The following is a 15,643-nucleotide window of genomic DNA, read 5'->3' as shown; positions in this document are numbered from 1 at the left end:
ACCAATTTAATTTCCATTATCATTTATGCAATGCAAGGATTCCAAGAATAGTCAAGCTAGGTGACCAAAATCATTCTCATTGGTATTTTAACAAACAGGTTGAGGGCACATAAGTTTCAAACCATACCCAAGTAATTTGGGGAATTCATAATACCCCGAAATTCATTTACCATTAACATGCATTCCACAATGTCAAAATCATACTAAAAGCATGAAAGAAAACATAATTAAACCATGAGAAACCTTGTTCAACCATCAACATCCAAAACCCACAACCTTTGTTTAAAAACTATTACAACTAAAACACCGAGGGAGGAGTAACATGTCTTAGACACCAAGGACGACAGAGAGAAACTACCCTTCAAGCCTTAATTGAGAATCTTGATAAAACCCTAGCTTTTTGCTTGAACGAGAGTTTGAGAGAGATTTTAAAAGTGTTTGATTGAAAATAATAGATTAATGATGTCCCAAAAGGTGTTTTAAGTCGTGGTGTCAAAGGGAGTTAAAAGATAAAATGTCCAGAATACCCCTAACTTAAAACTGTAAAAATACCGTGGGTGGTTACAAGTCGATCACGTGAATTGTGTCCACAACATACGACTCGTACCATTGTGGTGTCATTAATACAGTGAGTTAGACACCCACACACTGTCCACCATATGATTCAACTATACAACTCATACCCTATCCTCACGGCTCTTAGTGAGCCACTCGTACTAAGATCCAAGTCAAGTCACTAAGTTTATAATTTGATAAAGGATCGTCCTAATGACCCATCACCACCTGTAATGACTCGTACAATTAAATCGTAACCATAACAGAAACCCAACAAACATCCACTGGACACCTAATGATTCGGGTCACCTGACCTGTACCCACACCATACAACTCGTATGGTTAAGTCTTCAGCAGATTAGTGAGCTCAAAGCTCAGAAATTCTCCAAGGGCCAAAACCCAGGATATTTCACATTTGATCCAACACTTTTAAGATATGCATTTATGTAGGATGACATACTTAAACTGTCAAGCCTCTATTTAGCTTAGGCTTAAGTGAAAATCCATTCACTCGAGGCCAACAATTTGTAAAAAAGACTCAATCTATACATATTAGGGCTTAACAATACCAATTACATGCTTAACAAGAACAATTCATATTTAAATAAGTCATAATTAAGTTCACACTACACCATTCTTAAATTGAAGTGAAGTCTTGAGTAATCCATTTATTCTATACATTCAATAATTCATAAGTACAAATAAAAAATAGTTCAATAAGTATTTTAATTATCTATGACTATCTAATATATTAAGTTCATTTAGTTATATCTAATTCACCATCTTCATCAACCACTATTAATATCCATTTTTAGGGTATTCACTATTTGAAAATAATTAAGTAATGTCGAGTCACACAAACCCCTTGTGAGGTCTGATGGCTTGCTCGATATCCTCTTGTAACCTCAACACGATGGATAAAATTGTCCTGTCTCATCCCTCGACCATATAGCAGTCTCCTCATGGTACAAACTCATCATAAAGGATTTTATGAGATCTTTTGTTCCATCTTCTCTTTTTTAACTCAATTTTTAAGTCATAACATCCATGCAACTCACTTCGAAATCATTTCCCAACACACTTATTGATATATTTACTATCATTGGACATATAATTTTAATTTTCACCATATTAGTCATTAACTAAAAATGGATTAACACTTTAAAAAGTGTAATTATTTCTTCGGGGTTTTATAGTTTAGATCTGATGGGGAGATTCATCAATCAACTAGATCGACTTTAGGTTTAAGGTCTATGGTATGGTCCATGCCCGCCCTTTTATGTGATGTAATCACACCCGTATCTGCCTATGTTTCCGAATTGGTTAAGTTCATAAATTTTCAAGTTATTTGAGAAACATTTAAATGAACAATGGTGGTCAAATATTCAGTAAATAGTGTTGTGTGTTTTGGCTAGGGGCGCACAAAAATTGATTAAACTGATAAACTAATTAAAAAAAATGTTCATGATTTAATGCTATCGGGTTATGGGCTAATAACTAATTAAAAAAAATGTTCATGATTTAATGCTATCGGGTTATGGGCTAATAATTTTAAATGGTTTAGTAATTTTCTTATTGGACTATAGATTCGATTTTCAATTTTGTATTTTAAGATTTTAGTTAATGGTTAAATAGATAACTCAATAAGATTATTTTAAAACTATATTTTGTTTATATAATAGTGATTTTAGATTTTAAATACATACCTTCTTGTTTTTTGTATTTTATATGATGTTGTGTTGGTGCAAACTTTATGCATGTAAATGAAATAAGATAAAGTAAAAGAAAATAGAGAAATATTTTCTTATCGATTAAACTGAAAACCTAACCGATAAAAATCAAAACCAACTAATCAAAAACTGATAACCAATATTTTATTAATTTAGTGTGTTTATAAATCGAAAATCGATTTCCAGGCCTAATTCTTTAATAATCACTTCAGCTCTTTCATACTTCTGACGTCGACTCATCTTGCTTGGAAGTCTTAAGAATGCAGCAAAAACGAAGGCTACCTCTAGTTCCCCTAGTTTTGAACTTTGACTTACTTTTGGATCAGACCAAATTACTTTGTTCATCATCTTTAGAATAGAATTTTCCATTCCTATGTAGGTACTAGCAATTAGTAAAGGACTGCTTGACTGGTGTAAACATCTATACAAGTGCTCAACTAAATCCTCTAAGCAGTTTATAGAATTTTCTCTTTAGAAGAATCTTTCTTTTTTCTTACAAAATATGTACAAACTTTGAGCAAATATTTCCTCTTACCTAACTTTACCCACGCGCAGTTAGTACTACCAATCCCACGTCTCTACAAATACTCAATCAGCAATCACGTGCCACAACACGAGAAATATAGAGCGTGACAATATGTTCTTGCACGCGAGTGAGTAAGAAAGGAGAGAAAAAATGTTTAAGAAAAGCACAAGAACAAAGAAAGTTCGATTCAGGAAAGAAGAGAAAGACAGAGAAAGAGGGGAAGGTAGGTATTGTCAATTCTTGATTCAGAATTGTGATTTTCTGGAGAAGAATATATTGAAATGCAGAGCGATGGAAGAGAAAGCTACATGAGTATCAAGAAACAAGTAAGAGTTGAAAAGCATTTGTTTTTCTATACTTTGTGAATCTGAATTGGTCCAATAAGGTCAAAAGTGTCCACTTTCATCCGTATGAACTCTTATTTCTCTCACCCTTTAAGTATAAATCTCTGTTCTTTCATCCCAATTTCATGTAGAATGAATTTGAACTTGAAGTGTGAAGCTTCAAGCTTTGAAGTTTTAGATAAAAAGTGACATTTTGGGTATGCTTAGGTTTGCTCTGGAATTCTTGGAAGTTTCAACTTATTGAATTGGGAATAAAGTTGTGGCTTTACTTGGAATTACAGCGAGGTGTTCTTGCTGGAAATGGAGAGTTTTTATTAAGTAACAATAGTTTTGATGGTATTTTAGGCATGGAGTCTTATTAGGGACTTGGGATTTATACTTTCTCGAGATTGGGTTTTGGAGGGAGATTTAGTTGAGAATTTGGATTTCTGTTGGAGACCTCACTCAGCCCTTTTAAATCTAATACTGTTACAAGTTGGGATTTTGGAGATTGGATTTGATTTGGCAACGCAAATATTACTATTACAGGAATTCAATGTAGTTTCCAAGTAAGCTTTTTGGAGTTGGGAGGAATAAACCCTAATTTTAGTTGTGGAATTGGGTTCTGGTCCTGACATTCTCTGTTTTCAACCAGTAGGAACTATATAGTCTTTGCTTCTTTTGTATGGGATTTATGTTCTGACAGATATGCAACCTCCACATCAGCATTCACGGATCAATCTTGCCGAATTGAAAGCTCAAATAGTGAGGAAACTCGGACCAGATGGGTCGAAACAGTACTTCTATTACTTAAATAGGTTGCTAAGCTTGAAAATAAGAAAGGGTGAGTTCAGTAAGATTTGTCTTAGGATCTTCGGGAGAGATAACATTGCACTGCACAATCAGTTTATCTGTTCTATTTTGAAAAATGCATGTAATGCAAAAGTTCCACCATCAAGAGATAATAAGTTTTTGAAGCCTAATATAGTGCTTGGTAGTAATGAGGCTTCAAATGACTCTTATGAGCAAAATGGATCACGCGTTTCCTTGAGACACTCTTCAAATCAACCCGGTTTGTCAAATGGGAACATTCTGCCATCATCTCCACGAAAGGCCAGAACAGGCTTGCATGGTCATAGAGCTGGGGATCTCCACAGTGCGCTTGGACCAAATGAAAAAAGTAATTTTACTTTTCAACAATCAACGACAGAATCGAGTGATTTTGATGTTACTAAGAAAAATGGTGACTTGAATCCCCTTGATGGTTTGATGGCTGTACATCACAATCCAGGACTCACACAACGATCAGAGGAGGGAAGGGAGGCATCAAGCCAAGAAGCAGCCAAACTTACTTTAACAAAGAGACCTGTTGAAGGTCCAGTTTCTGTACATAACAAACAACAGGCTAGAGGTGATGGGAAAGAGATGCATTCTAGGAGACAACTACAAGCTCCGTTTGGAGTTCCATTCTACTCTGTTAGTGTAGGTGGATCACATAGAGTATTATCTTTGGCAACAGTTAGTAAATGTATTAGCTCTTCTCGTTTTGGTGCTTTATTGGACACCATGACATTGAGGGAACGCATGGAGCAGATTGCTGCAGAACAGGGCCTCGAAGGGGTGGCAAATGATTGTGTCAATCTTGTGAACAATGGTTTAGATTCTTACTTAAAAGGTTTAATCAGATCTTGTGTTCGACTTTTGGGTGCAAGGTGTGGGCATGAGCCCGCTCATATCAGCAAAACGAAGCAGCCGACCTATACGAAGTCTGTCAATGGTCTCAGACCAGGCCATCATTTTCAGGTGAGTAGCGATAGATCTTCAGAAGTCATGCAAGAACAGGTTCCGCACAGCCTTATATCACTGCAAGATTTTAGAGTTGCGATGGAGCTAAACCCACAGCAACTTGGCAAAGATTGGCCATTGCTCTTGGAGAAAGGATGTGCTCGTATCTGACGAATAAAGCATGTATAGGGACTTTGTTGTCTTCCACTTGTGCTTGTATTGGTCCCTGCTGAATCAGAGGGTACCCGCCTTTCAAGGGTCTTTGTGCTGCCTGTGTTGTTAGTTCTCTTATGGTCCTTTAACCATTCAATAACCGTTTAAGATTGGAATTTTCTCTTTGAAGATGATAGCATATTTATTTCACCTGCTGCAGGGCTTAACCTTGGCCAGAAAACCCCCATTTATTTGCAACCACTGAAAGGGACTTGAAAAAGAGAATCCCTGTTGGTTGCCCTGTTGTATCATTAGCATAATTACGTTTAAATATTTTCTGCATTCGCATGTAATTTATAGTCAATGAGCCAATTTAGAACAGTTTTGGAGGAATAATTGTAGCGTAGTGCTTCTGCAGAAAGATGAAACTGAATGATGCAAGAGTTCAGTGATGCAAGAGTTCATGTGTATTAATGACATGTTAAACAGATTTTCACCAGTGGCTTAATCAGCTCACAATTTCCTTTCTTTTAAATCACAGCTTGTATGGTTGCTGTCCAAGTTTTGTTTTCTTACATTGTTAATGTTTACCCGAGCAACCACATTAATGCAGCTTATTTCTCCTTTTTCTTGATGCTCAATATTGTGTTGAGAGCTGGGACATTTCTTTAATTGACTTAAACATACTGTTCGACTTGAGATGAAAAACTTATTGGTATTCCTTTATTCTCTTTCCGAAATACCAACTTGACGAATAAAGATAATTATACATTCTTGTGATATATAAAGTGGTACTTTGCATGTGGGGAACACATCTTTGGTGTGTAATATCTAAATAATCAAATAGGTCTGAAGAAGCTACATATTAGTACTCTTAACACATCCAGCTTCTACTGATTGACGGTTTTCTGGTCAGAATTAATAAAATTAATGGATGAGAAACAGAAATGAAAATGAAAACTTGTTCTGACAATGGAATTGCAGTTGGAAAATGGAGATTCTTTCTTTTGCACAGGGTAATGGAGATGGAACCAGCCATTCTTGCAGGAAACTGGTGATATTGTTGCGGTTCAAGAAAAAATGCTAACCTACCTGGAAAAAGAAGAGGTCAGAGGAAAAGTTTATCCCTTTTCCTATTTCTCTACTTATGGCTTTTGGTATTGAGTAAAGAAATTTTGCTTCTAAGAACTGCAATAGCGCACAAGTATTCTGGAAGCTCTACGGCTAGTTTTCGGCTCTAGTGCTAGTTTTCGTAATATTTGCATGTCTCTAAAAGCTTCTTTCTTTATCCTAGGCCTTGATCTCTGAATGTAGTGTCTTTCTCTCATTATTGCTAGGTACTTGTCCAATACGGTTGACTTTCTACTTTGATTGCATATTTCTAACCTGTAGGGAATCTGGAATTGTAAGTTACTCTTGCTTGTTAATCATCAGCTCTGTTCATTTTACAAGTTAATTTGCATTTAGATTTGAGAAATCATCCTGCTCTTACAGATTCTTGGAAGTCTAATCGTGTCCTACAATATTTTATCAACTCATTTTCAAGAAGCTATGCTGTATCTGGTAAAAGTGTTAACTGGCTATTTAGAAGAAATGCAGATATCCATTTGTTCTACTGTTGGACTTAAGGTCTAAATTAGTGGCTAAAATATCACAATGAATGCTTAATAGTTTGTTTTTTACGATACAATGTGAAATTCTTGACAATATTCTGGCAATTATCCATGAGCCAAAAGCTGTAGCAAGGAAATGAAAAGAAGTAAGCTAGCGTTTGGCCATTGATTCCCAAATATTTTTGGCAAGTTATTTTTGGGTTAAGATTTGGTGAAGTTTCATCATGTGTTTGGCCATAGTATTTGGGAAACATATTTTACCTTTAAATGTTACCCAAAAAATGGAATTTCGCCCAAATATTATTTTTTTTTCTAGTATTTGGGAATTTGGATTATTTGCCAAATAATGGCAAACTATATGGCCAAACACTTCTTGCCAAGTATTTCCTAAAAACTACTTGGGAAATCTATGGACAAATGGGTCCTAAGTTTTGTTAGTAATATTGTATATTGTAGCTTAAGGATAAGGGGAAAAGAGCATGAGAAAGATACTTCATCCAACTTAACATCGGAATATAATGTCAAAAATTGAGGCCTTAGGGAGGAGGCTATTATATAACATACGATTTGACAGCTTAATATAATCAAGAAAAATGTTCTGCAACTGTTTTGACACAGTAATGATGCTAAGAAAGTATTTTGGTTATTAGAAGGTTCTTCCATATATGTTGCACCCAAGCATGTAGCCTAGCGGTCAATATAGTGGGTGAAAACCTTGGACACGAGGGTTCAAATCTAAGTAGAAACAAAAAAGTGCTGCATGATTTCTTTCCATCGGTCTTAAGTCTTGGTGGGCAGCATTACCCGATACCTGTGTTGATGGGACGTACCTATTAACTGGTGGAATACTCCAGGTGTGCAAGTCAGCCCGACAACCATCATTATCCAGATAAGAAAATGTCTCTTCCATATACGTTGAAATAATGTGGAATGTTGATGTGCTTGATGGATTATGCATGATGATAACCCAGTGATGGCCTAAAGTATCTTATGCTCCCATTTTCAATATGTTGTAGCTAGTTAAAACATTACCTGGATGTTCAGATGAAACTTCGATCTTCATTAGTTATGTTGCTGGAAATTTATGTCCAAATTAGTGGTTAAACATCACAATGGCTGCTAAATGATGCTAGATTGTTAGGTTACAATGTGAAATTCTTGAAAACTATAGTGGCAGTTATACAAGAGCTATATCATATTGAAAGGAAGTCTAAAGCTCTCTCTAAAGTTGCTGGTTTTGGGTGGATTGTCACTAGGAGGCCTGTTTGACTGAAAAATAGTTTTTGGACTATATGGCTGGAAAGAATAAAGGTTGCTTTGAAGGAAAAAGGATGCATGTTCCTAGAATCAAGAACTTTTGTTTGCATAATTTACTCTTCTGGTATAATAGCAGTAGTGTAGATAGTCTAGATCAGTACATGGATTTCTTAAGCTTGCTAGAAGGAAAGATTACTTGATATGCTGATGTTTCTTATGCTGTTGATTTTGTTCTATCCTGCACCTTCTTGGTTCCTTTTTAATAAATCTTGACCCTAGCAAATATATATATATATATATATATATAATTGTAAATTGCAGCTCAGAGAAATGGGAAAAGAAGCACGAGAAAGATATTTTGTCCAACTAAATATCAGAATAAGACAACAAAAGTCAAAACTGCTGTTGCTCTGTGTGCCTATTACGTCACACATGATTTGGCAGTAATTTATATGGTTAAGAAGCATGATCCCCAACATTTTTGACCCAGTAATGATCCTAATAAGGTATTTAGGAAGAGGATAATACTCGAGACTGATGGTTAAACTCGGTTTTGTTAAATTCTTGTTTTTCTATTGTTAGATCCAACAGAAAAGTGGAAAATATCTGTTTAGATCTCATCTCCAGGTAAACCAAATTAAATTTTCCCACTAAAAAATACATATAATTAGTTGCAGCACTTTCTCTTGAGTTAGAGGGAGAAATCTCAAATTCTTACTCTCCCTTTGCTAGGTGCGCAGCCTAAGCATCAGTCTCAAATGATAGGCTTTCAACTCCTATTTCCAGGATTGAGTAAGTTTGACTTCGATTTCATTCGTTTCAGTATTCCAGTAGAGTCTGTAATCAGTATATTTTGTTTAGGATTGACTGATTTTTAGTCTTTACCAGGATGGAATTTAAGTCTGTATTGCAACAACCCTTGGATGGAACAAAGCTAGACTAACGCTGAATGCAGATAAAGCTTGATCCTATTAATTCCAAACTTACTATAGTCGTCTTTTAAGGAGCCTGACTCTTAAACTCGGGGATGGCACGGTGGCGGCAAAGGGTTGGCGTGAATGACTTTGTCAAGGGCCTAGGTGCGGGTTGAATAAATCATGTGGACAACTGTGTGGCATTACCAAGCTGGAAACAAGCAATGTCGGCAAGGCAGCGTGCCATGGCATGGCATGGACTCTGGCCGACGTCTTCAGTGGGAAAGTTCGCATATGGCATGTGCCAAGGTCGGATCAAGTGCGGGCTACTGAGCGGAGCTAAAGGCAAGACTAGGCAGAAGCAAAGTGAAACAAGCAAACAGATAAGGAATGGCCCGAGGCAAACAAGAGTTAGCATGACCAAGGTAGATGCGGGCAAGGCATCGGCAGTGGCATGTGCGGCTAGGTTCACAGTAACAGTGGCCAGGCAATGGCTAGGAAGCCCCTAGACAATGCCTTAGCACCACGAATATCGCGCGAAATTGGGCATCACATGCGCGCATGCCGTGCACAGGCAGCAGTTACCTTTTTGTAACTGCTTGTGGGCAGATTTCTTATTTCTTGTAATATCTTTGTAATTCGAAATTTGAATGCCTAGGCAGTTGGGGATGTCCATTGCACTTTAATTTTGATTGGCCCTTATCATGACAAGTGTCGGCAGGCGGTTGGTTGTAAGCCAAATGTTGTAACATATTCTATTAACTAGTTTCATCCAGGCCCGTGCTAAGTCCGGGCCCAAATTCAAGATACAAAAATAAAAATATTAATTTATATTATATTTTTATCTTATAATTAATATTAATTAAGGAAATATTAAACATGTCTTTTTGATAAGTATTCATAATTATTTAAGTTGATAATCATATAATTGAATAATTTAAATTAGAATATTGATTTCGAGGAATAAAGTATTGTTGGAGAATTAGATATATTATACATAGCATGATTTAAAGTATAAAAACAATTAGAACATTAATTTAAAGCCTTAACAAAATTAATTTAACAAAGATCAGTAAGGATTACAGTAATACATTACTCATTTACTTATCATATTTATTTTTTTCACGCCCCTTAAAGAATAAACTTTTCTTCCCATTTTAATTATTGATTTGATCTTTTTCATGTCCGCTAAGAAAAATAATAAATACAAGATATTATTTATTAAATTGTACTATTTAGTACTTATATTTAAAAAAAAAAAAAACTTAAATAATATTCTAAAAAAATTATAATGGTGTATTAAAAAATCATTGCAAACTTTAATTTTATATTAAAAGTTATTTTGACATAATTTTTTTTCAAAATAAAGTGATTGTTTTTAATAAATAAAAGAAGTTTTAATTAAAAGATAATCCAATAAATAACAAGAAGAAATCAATCACAAAAGATCAAGGGGAGATGATCTTAACAAAAAAGGGAGGGGACAAAAATGAAATTATATTAAATTGATAATACTACTATTTAATTAGGATAATTTTCTAAAATTATTTTTTACTTCCGAGGGTTCGGGATATTAAATTGATACTACTATTTATTGAGAAGAATTTAGTACAATTACATTTACTTTTAAAGGTGTGTCTCGTATTAAGAATTATTTTCTCCATTTCAAAATAGTTAGCATTTTTGTTAGAAAAATTTGTCTCAAAATAATTGACATGCATAAAAGATCAAGAGATAATTAATCATTTTTTTTCAACTCTGCCCTTAGAAATAATGACTCTCAATATTTATTAAAGAAGATGCATGTAATCAATATTAAATAGATAATAGGGTCATATTAGTCAATTTATATTCTTTATTAATTTTTTCTGAAAAAATTATGTAAAATTTATATATGCTAATTATTTTAAAATGAATAGAATATATCAAAATTAGAAATACCATAGAATATGAACCGCAATAAAATAAAAATAAAAAGTCTTAAAAAAGTACACTGCACTTCAAATTTTAAAATATATTACAATAATATTATTAATCATTTCTTATATATTTAACTGCAACGAAGACGAGGGGTTGGGGGTGGGGGGTGGGGGGTGAGGGTGCGGGGGCGAGGGAAACAGAAGCAACCACCGAAATAATCAGTTGATCAATAAAATAATAAAGTGAATTTTTTTCTATAACTTGTAATGATTGAGACAAAAAGACAAAAAAGGGGATATGTTAGCTATTACAATAACGTGTAAGCACATGATTGACCGATCAGGCTGTATTCTCGTTTATATATAATAGAAATGTGCAGCCTTGGCCTTGGACGAAAAATAAGAGAGTGAATGAGAGAGACTAAGGCTACATTTGTTTTTTTGTTTTTTTTTTTAAGATTCAGAACTCTGAATCTTAATGCACATCTGCGTGATTAAGATGTTGTCTCTAGATCTGAAAACTGAATGATTAAAACTGTTTTTCAACATCTGAATGTGCAAAAAAAAATTATTTGTATATATAATAAAATAAAAAATATAATTCAAATAAAAAATTAATTATCTATATCTATAATCTATAATTTATATCGATAATTTATAATCTATATCTATATCTATATCTATATCTATAATCTATAATCTATATCTATAATCTATAATATATTAAAAGTGTGAAGGCCCTTAAAAAAGTGATTCAAACTTTTTACCCTTCATTAAAATGCTCTTCTTTAGACAAAATCGCCTTTTTACTATTTTTCTCAAATTATAATTACACATAAATAGTATATCTTTAGAAAAATAATAAACCACCATTATTAAAAGAATCCTAGCTATACTACCTTATTTTTGGCAAATAAGAGTACTAACTATACTACCTTATTTTTGGTAAATAACTACAACCGTGGAAGTAAAAAAAAAGTTGCTTTATTAGTCTAGATTATACAACTTAGTGATACAAGACTAAGTGTGTATCAAGAGATTCAAGCCAACACAAGAGCAACATGATGAACAACAAGGTGCTAATGAATCGAAATAGGCCACTCACGGCTTCACTAGACTTTAGATTTAGTTTTAAGCAAGAAAAGAGATAACACAAGAACAACAATGCTAGTGAATCGAAAGATCCCCACATGGCTTCACTAGACTTCAAAGACCAACAACAATACAATGTTAACAAAAGAGATGGATAGATAGTTTGACATACAATATTCAAGAATCTAAGAACCCTAACCACATGTAAGGACCCTAAGATTAATGAATGTTAACACCAAACTCTTATGTTGAGAAAAGAGGGACTTTACCTCCCTAATCACCAACGTATCAAGCCAATGATGCAACACAAGTGATATCCACACTTGGGCAGCCCTAGTTACGAATTGGTGGCTTTTCCAAGCCCTACAACTAAGGGGTGTTACACTACTCACACTAGAGAGAGAGTTTGTCTTCTATCAATAAACAACTAAAGAGAAAAGACCTAATAAGAAACTACATATAGCCTAGCTTATTACATGGCAAAATGACCAAGACACCCTTAATGACAAAGGGTGGCCTTGGTGTGTTGGAAGGCAAGATGAAATGGCCAAAACACCCTTAATGAGGTGTGGACTTGGTGTGTTGGGGACTTCTCACATTGAGTCCTAACACTCCAAAGGTGCCTTCTTCAAGATCCAAAAACCATGAGTCCTCAAGTCCTTGGTGCTCCAAGCAACCTTCCACACTCGGCATTGCTTCATCAAGTTCCCATCACGGTCTCTACATGCATGCTCTCATGTCCTCGAGGCGACCAAGAATTGAGACTTTATGTGTTGGTCTCCAAGGACGTCATAAAAAACTATGAGTGTCGTTTGATTCGTATCACTTAGGTTGTTTGAAATAGAATTCAACATATTTATATATACCAAAACAACAAATATGCCCTATTTTTGAAGAAAAAAATGTCTAGAAATTTATCAATTTGTTTAAAATTAGAATTCAACCTATATATATATATATATATATATATATATATATATATATATATATATATATATATATATATATATATGCATTCTTCTACTTCTACTATATTTTCTTATTGTGTTTTCATTCAAGTCGTACTTTAGGGTCAAAATTTTCACTCAGACAAAAATTATTTTCATTGAAGATCAGAGCTTTGTAATCATTATAGTATTATTTTTTTGTTGTTTACAGATCGTAGATGAATGTCGATTGGCTTTGAGAAATTCTTTATGTAAAGGTTAGGTTTAATTGTATTTTTTGAATCTTTGAGGAATTTTGTTAGGTAAAAGTTAAGTTTAATTGTATGTTTTAATATCTCTATTTAGCGTACTTTTTTGTGGTAGTTTACAGGCCATAGCTGAATGTCGGCTTTGAGGAATTTTTATGTGTAAATGTTACATTTAGTTTTATTGTTGTAAATGTTACATTTAGTTCTATTGTTGTAAATGTTAGATTTAATTTTATTGTTTTGATAACACTTTTATCGTATTGTTTTGTTGTATTTTACTTGTGGTAATAAAAGGTCGTAGATTTTGAAGAACTTTTTAAGGTAAAGGTTAGGTTTAATTTTATTGTTTTGATATCTCTGCTTTGAGATTTTTTTTAAAGGTTAGGTTTAGTTGTATTATTTTAATAATTAAAGTGAGGTACATACGCGAGGCGCGTATACCTAAACTAGTATATTATAAAAGTATGTAACTTAATACAATAAAATTATTATTTAATTAAGAAAAAAATATTTATGTTAGTGACAATGAAGATGGTTTATAACGGTGGTTGTGGTGACAATGATTGATGTTAGTGATAAATAATGTTGGTGGTGAAAGTTGTGATGGTTGGTATTGTAGTGACTGTTATGATGGTAGCAATTGGTGGTGGTGGTGGTGGTGGTGGTGGTGGTGGTTGTGATGTGACGTTTGATGTTAGTAGTTTGAGGTGTTGATTATGTTGGTTGAAACATGAATGCATAAGGGTTGATGATATGTTGGTGTTAGTTGGAGATGTTGTTTGTTGGGATGGTGGAGATGGTTGTTTGTAGAGATAAATTATAGTAATGGTAGTGGTTAAAGTGGTAGTAGAGATGGCATTACTAGTGACAATGGTGGTGGCGGCCGAAAAATGTGTGGAGGTTGTTATGTATTATTGGTAGTTAATGGTGGTGCTAGTTGTGATAGATAAGTTGGTCAGTAGTAGGGATTGGCCGATAGTGGTTGATGATGGTGGTGCTGTTGACGGTGGTGGAGGCAGTGAATATAATAGAATAATAGAGGTAGTAGGTGTGGTAGCAGTTGACAATAGTGGTTGATAGCGATATTTGTAGTCGATGGTTATTGTGATGGTGAGGTGGTTATTGGTAGTGGGTGGTGGTTGATAATGGTAACGGTAACAGAGGTGGTTAGTGGTGGTGACTGTTAATTATGAATAGAGTGGTGAATATTATCAAACACCAAAATATCTCTTCAGACCTATTAAGACTTGGTTCTAGATCTGAATGATTAAGACCTATTCAGACCTATTAAGGGCTAAAATCTTAATAAAAAACAAATACCCTTAATAGTCTGAACCATTTAGATTCATACCTCCATTAAGTGCAAACAAATGAGGCCTAAGTCTGAAATTCACTATGTAACACTAGAAGGAACGTGAAGGTTTTAATAGTGTTAAGGCAGCAATCGACTTGTGATTGTGCCTAAGTCGAAGTTATGGAAGAATTGTTGTCATAACAAGTGGGGTCCTTTGTATTATTTTGAATTAATATAAAGTTTGGGATTTTTCCTACATATCATTATGTTCATTTCAGTTTAGGCATCGAAAAATATTCTAAGTCCAAATAGTAGGCGTTGTTGAAATAGGCGGACTTGACTGTCTCACGGTGGGTTAACCTCTAGCTGATTTGAGTGTAGCAAACTGTCCGTTTGATAAGTCTCTTCCAAGTAGTACTAGTTGTCTTATCAAGCATCCTTGAATCCCTGATACGCCAAAATTACACCTCTCTTACGAGAGAGTAAGCGGTCGTTGTCAAATATATAATCCAACTAGGTTGGGGTCAAATCCCATAGGGAATACTCTGTTCACTAAGTATTGTGGTTATTAATAGACTGTTGATTAAAGGTTCCAAATTAAAAGAGGGGTTTTGATTTGTAAATCGTATCTCACTATTTGTAATAGAAAGTGTACCAGCCAGTGATTCTTATTGCAAATAATAATTCAATGAAAGTACATAAACTAAAGTTATGGTTACCGAGATGTTCAAGCAGCTAGGGTTGTGAATTATCTTGAATTTCCAATTAGTAATCTCAATTGTAAGAGTTGTTGAATCCTATAATTTACCAATTTGTTTCTCAACCTAAATGAGTAGTTTATCCTTCAATTCTCTCAAACTTAAGGAATGCATTAAGTTATTCAACTATTCTCTCGCGTGGGTTGATCTTGTTAAGGTATTAACCTTTAATCCAAAGTGTCACGACCCGAGTCGAGGCCCTGGCCGCGATGGGCATCCCGAACCATCAAGGCCTGAGAGACCCCTATAGCTCCCAAACCCACTAGTGATATTGTCCGCTCTGGGCCCAAGCCCGCACGGCTTTAAAACACGTCACTAGGGAGTAAGTCTTCCTTACTTATATACTCAGCATTCTTCCTGTGTTTTGTCGATGTGGGACTCCTTTCCTAAGTTGAGGTGTTACACACACCCCCTTATGGACTCAGCATCCTCGCTGAGGTTTACCTCACCGAATGAGATTTGCCTACACTCAGGATTGAGGTTTTCCCCGCCTTATTGTGATTTGTCTATAATCAGTTTGAACTCTAGC

At 34.6% G+C, this 15,643-nt stretch overlaps 1 protein-coding gene across 1 annotated transcript; it reads left to right on the top strand.

Annotated features, from left to right (window-relative positions):
- The first annotated feature begins 2,591 nt into the window (after nt 1-2,591).
- On the top strand, nt 2,592-5,713 carry LOC107849141. The gene is made up of 2 exons (XM_047401067.1): nt 2,592-3,137; nt 3,363-5,713. Exon 2 carries the CDS (start codon nt 3,843-3,845, stop codon nt 5,088-5,090), a length of 1,248 nt encoding a protein of 415 aa, XP_047257023.1. The 5' UTR covers nt 2,592-3,137; nt 3,363-3,842; the 3' UTR covers nt 5,091-5,713.
- Nucleotides 5,714-15,643: the final 9,930 nt, after the last annotated feature.

The sequence above is a fragment of the Capsicum annuum genome, chromosome 12, assembly GCF_002878395.1.
Source record: "Capsicum annuum cultivar UCD-10X-F1 chromosome 12, UCD10Xv1.1, whole genome shotgun sequence".
NCBI classification, from domain to species: Eukaryota; Viridiplantae; Streptophyta; class Magnoliopsida; order Solanales; family Solanaceae; genus Capsicum; species Capsicum annuum.
This window is presented reverse-complemented; position numbering and strand designations above follow the sequence as displayed.

Bases quoted from the DNA above. Each gene is read 5' to 3' on its own strand.
- LOC107849141 (XM_047401067.1), top strand. From the start codon at position 3,843: ATGCAACCTCCACATCAGCATTCACGGATCAATCTTGCCGAATTGAAA.